The 5,000-nt window shown below is 23.8% G+C and overlaps 1 protein-coding gene across 1 annotated transcript in view; it reads right to left on the bottom strand.

The window, feature by feature from the left end:
• Positions 1-5,000, bottom strand: part of LOC137646808 (transcription initiation factor TFIID subunit 11-like) — a 351,704-nt gene that overhangs the window by 265,904 nt on the left and 80,800 nt on the right. The window contains exons 2-3 of the mRNA XM_068379895.1: positions 4,066-4,213; positions 845-1,614 (exon numbers count right to left, since the gene is read on the bottom strand). Coding sequence (XP_068235996.1) covers positions 845-1,614; positions 4,066-4,186 — 891 coding nt within the window. The 5' untranslated portion in view covers positions 4,187-4,213. The remainder of the gene's footprint in view (positions 1-844; positions 1,615-4,065; positions 4,214-5,000) is intronic.

Raw genomic sequence — 5,000 nt, 5'->3', positions numbered from 1 at the left:
CTTTTTTTAAATACTTATATTTCACATATAATTTGAATAAAAGTACTCGTGGTAGGTTCAACTTTTTTCCTCCATTTACAGTCAATATTCAAACCTAAAAGAGAATGAAGTTCACGATGCAGTTCCTTATCGGTTCTAATTTATTTTGCTGGTCAAACACAATCTTTTCCACTCTTTTAAAACAATCATATTAACTTCTTTGTTAGTTCAATCCTATGGCTTCCCTTTCTAAAGTTCTACCTCTATATTTGCACACATTTGGTATGCGATTAATTTATATATATATACATATATATATATATATATATATATATATATATATATATATATATATATATATATATATATATATATGCCTATGTATTGTATATATATTATATATATGATATATATACAATATATATACATATATATATATATATATATACAATATATATATATATATATATATATATATATATGAAATATAGTATATAATATATATGTATATATATAATATTTGATATATATACATATATATATTTATATATATATATATATATCTATATATATATAATATATATATATATATATATATATATATATATATATATATATATATATATATACAGTATATACATAATCTATGATATATGTTATGTATGTATATATATATATATATATATATATATATATATATATATATATATATATATATATATATATATATAGAGAGAGAGAGAGAGAGAGAGAGAGAGAGAGAGAGAGAGAGAGAGAGAGAGAGAGAGAGAGAGAGAGAGAGAGAGAGAGAGAAGGAAGATTATCGTGACCATAAAAATAAAAAAAAATATAATATCGCTCATACCTTTTTGACGGGTGTACTGTCTACGAATTCATTAAGCTTGAAATAACCATTGTAAAAGATTTCTTTTTCTTTCTTTTCAATATTATTCACTACATCTTTAATATTCAATTTAATCTCTCCTTCCATATTGAATTTCTTATCATTTTTGTCTTGAAATTCCTTTGGTCTTTCTTTGTTAAGATTCCCAGCAATAGTTTCCTCATTGTTTCCTTTTTGTTCCTTTCCTTTGTTTTCCTCAGCTTTTGGGTTGTTTCCGTTCTCCTCGTTTTCATCATTTAAGCCTTTTTCAGTATCCTTATTTCTCAGTTCTTTTATTTTAATATCATTGCGGATTTCATTTTGATAACCTTTACTATTTTTATCCCCTTTATTTTCGTCATGAACTTCTTTAATATTATAATCAACATCACTTTCTTCACCTTCATTTTCACTTTCTTCATCATCATCATCGTCGTCGTCATCCTCCTCCTCTTCATCATCATCATTATTACTGTCAAGGACATCTTTTTGTTCATCATCATCACCACTTTTATCATCATCATCATCATCATCGTTGTCATAGTAATCCTCATCATCATCATGCTCGTTATTTCTCTCTAAAAGTTCAACATCACCATAAGAATCATCACGTTCTTTCTTCACCCTTTGCGCCTTATCTGAAAGATCTGGATACTCATGAATGTAATTTTTTTCTACCTCCCCACTAGATGGCTCTGCTTTCCTGCCTGACCTCCTGTGGCTGTTTTCATACCTGAGTTGATTTTCTTGGGCTGCAAATAAAAGAAAAAAAGAAAAAGAAAAAGAAAATGGATTGTTGGTTTTAAGATCTCATACATTTTCTTTTACTGCTGTGGTCTTTTGTCTGGACAAGGGGAGGTCCGTGTTCAGCTGACACAAAAAGTCAAGTATTTTTCGTTTTGCTTATTTCAGAGATAATAAACCTTTTTTTTTTCAATAAAAGTTACTAGGAGGAAGCTAAATGCTACAGGAGCGGTTGGGATATTAGTCAGGTCTGAAGTTTATCTTTGGAAATGAAAGAAAAGGTTATTTATTTCAGTACAGTAGAAACACAAAGGGACAGAAAAATATCTAGATTTGAAAATGTGATTCAAATATTATACGGAATGGTCATGCGTTGAGAATCTGTAAAAATGTTAAGTCAAATGTTATATCAACAGAGAAAAAAAGATTTACCCAATATGAGAGAGAGAGAGAGAGAGAGAGAGAGAGAGAGAGAGAGAGAGAGAGAGAGAGAGAGAGAGAGAGAGAGAGAGAGAGAGATAGTTTACGCATTAGTGTTATAATGAAAAGGTACCATATGTACATTTACAATTACATAAATCATGTGCATGTAATCATATACATTATATGTATATTTGTATATCATATACACACATTTATCTGACATATATACATTATATATAAGCATTTATATATATGTATATATATATATATATATATATATATATATATATATATATATATATATACATATGTATTTATGTAAGTATACTTATTTGCATTACATATTTATGTATACATATGCATGTATGTGAGCATACTTATTTACATTACATATTTATATATACCGTCTATATACACACGCATATATATAAATATATATATGTATATATATATGTATATATATATATATATATATATATATATATATATATATATATAAATATATACATTTATATAATGTAATATATTTACATAGCATATATATACAAACACACACACACACACACACACACACACACATATATATATATATATATATATATATATATATATATATATATATATATATATATATATATATATATATATATATGTATATATACGTGTGTGTGTATGTAAGCTATGTAAATATATTACATTATATATATAAATATATATATATAATGTATATATATATATATATATATATATATATATATATATATATATATATATATATATATATATATATAAAATGTAATATAATTACATAGCATACATATACACACATATATATATACATACATATATATATATATATATATATATATATATATATATATATATATATATATATATATATATATACATATATATATATATATATATATATATATATAAATATATATATATATATATATATATATATATATATATATATATATATATATATATATATATATATATATATATATATATATGTATATATATATATCTATATATATGCATATATACAGTATATATATACATATATATACACACTGACGTATATGTCCTTAAATGTTTAGTTACAAATGTATAATTTCTTAGTTTACGCAAAGACTTATTAGAGTTATGAGAAAGTCTGAAGACTGCCTTCGGGTAAGCGCAAATTCATTACAGTCTTGCCTAATTCACTTAAAGAGCATTAGACATAATGAGGGATTAGGCGAGTACCTAGACCATTACAACACTCTTAATGGAGATGCTATTAAGAAAATGGACATAATTCTCTCCGAGTTTTGCATGAAGAGAGAGAGAGAGAGAGAGAGAGAGAGAGAGAGAGAGAGAGAGAGAGGAGAGAGAGAGAGAGAGAGAGAGATACTCCTATGATAAAAAATATAATTCATTACTATATACAATATAAGGCAAGTTAACATTTATAAAAGAAAAAGACAAAACATATGAGATTTCCCTATATTTCAAAGTACTTTTCTTTGGAATATGTTAACTAAAACTGACATATGCAGCTTTATAGACGATTAATCGAATCTAAAGATTTTATCAACTGTGAATAAAATAGTTTTAAATTTCGTAATTTCAAAGTTGATAAATATTCAATCTTGATTATAAGACTATGAGCTTAACTCGGCGAAACTGACATTTCATTAAAAAAATAAGAGTTATTAAAGAAGAGAAAATATACGAATTCTGACCCGTATATTAAACAAAATTGTAAGTAAATTTTTGGTATTATTTCGTAATTATAATGTTGAGTAGGCCTACAGAATATGATCCTAAATCAGCGTAAATAAATACAAGAACTTATTAAAATTCTTACCTGCTTAACTTATATAAAATTGTATGTGAATATGATTATTGTTTTAAATTTCGTAACTATAAATATGATGAATAATCAACCTTAAGTAGGCCTACAAAAGACGAGCTTAGCTAAGAAAAACTAAACATTCATTGAAAATATGAAGTAATTAAAGAAGGGAAATTATATTAATTCTTACCAGACACATTTGACATGGTGATTAACTGCGACACGCTAACGTAGAAATATCCCAAGACCAAAGCTATAATCCAAAATTTCCTGTCTCTGGATATACGATACAACATTCTTCTCACAGCCATTTCTTGGGTAAAAGCTTTAATCTATTTCTGAAATGAAAATTTAATCTCAAAGCATTGAAATATTGATATTTACATTCTAAGTTTTCATATATTAGTCGCATGGAAACGCACTAAAGAAATGAAAATGGTTAATTAAACATTTCCATGTCAAAATATTTGGAATATATTTTATCATAACTTTATTGTGTATCGGACATTCCTTTAGTCTATATATATATATATATATATATATATATATATATATATATATATATATATATATATATATATATATGTATATATATATATATATATATATATATATATATATATATATATATATATATAAATGCAAATGTAAATGCTAATAAAAATACAAACAAAAATGCAAATATAAATATAATGTAAATATAAATTATTATAAAATGAAAAAAACATATAGATATAAGTAAAAATTTATACAAATACAAATACAACTATATATATATATATATATATATATATATATATATATATATATATATATATATATATATATATGTATGTATACATATATATACATATATATATATAAATATATATATATATATATATATATATATATATATATATATATATATATATATATATATATATATATATATATATGTATATATATATATATACAGTGATGCCTCGCTACACGCAAGTAATTGGTTACGTAAGGGCTTTCATGAAGTTATTTTTTCGTGTACTGAGTCGCCTTTTACATGTAAATAGCCTAATTCGTTCCAGACCCTAGAAAAACCCCACATTAAATTATTATAAAAAGGGTATTCGCCACTAAGCAGTACTA

The sequence above is a fragment of the Palaemon carinicauda genome, chromosome 9, assembly GCF_036898095.1.
Source record: "Palaemon carinicauda isolate YSFRI2023 chromosome 9, ASM3689809v2, whole genome shotgun sequence".
NCBI classification, from domain to species: Eukaryota; Metazoa; Arthropoda; class Malacostraca; order Decapoda; family Palaemonidae; genus Palaemon; species Palaemon carinicauda.
Note: the sequence above shows the minus strand (reverse complement) of the source record. Positions and strands in the feature narration are given on the sequence as shown.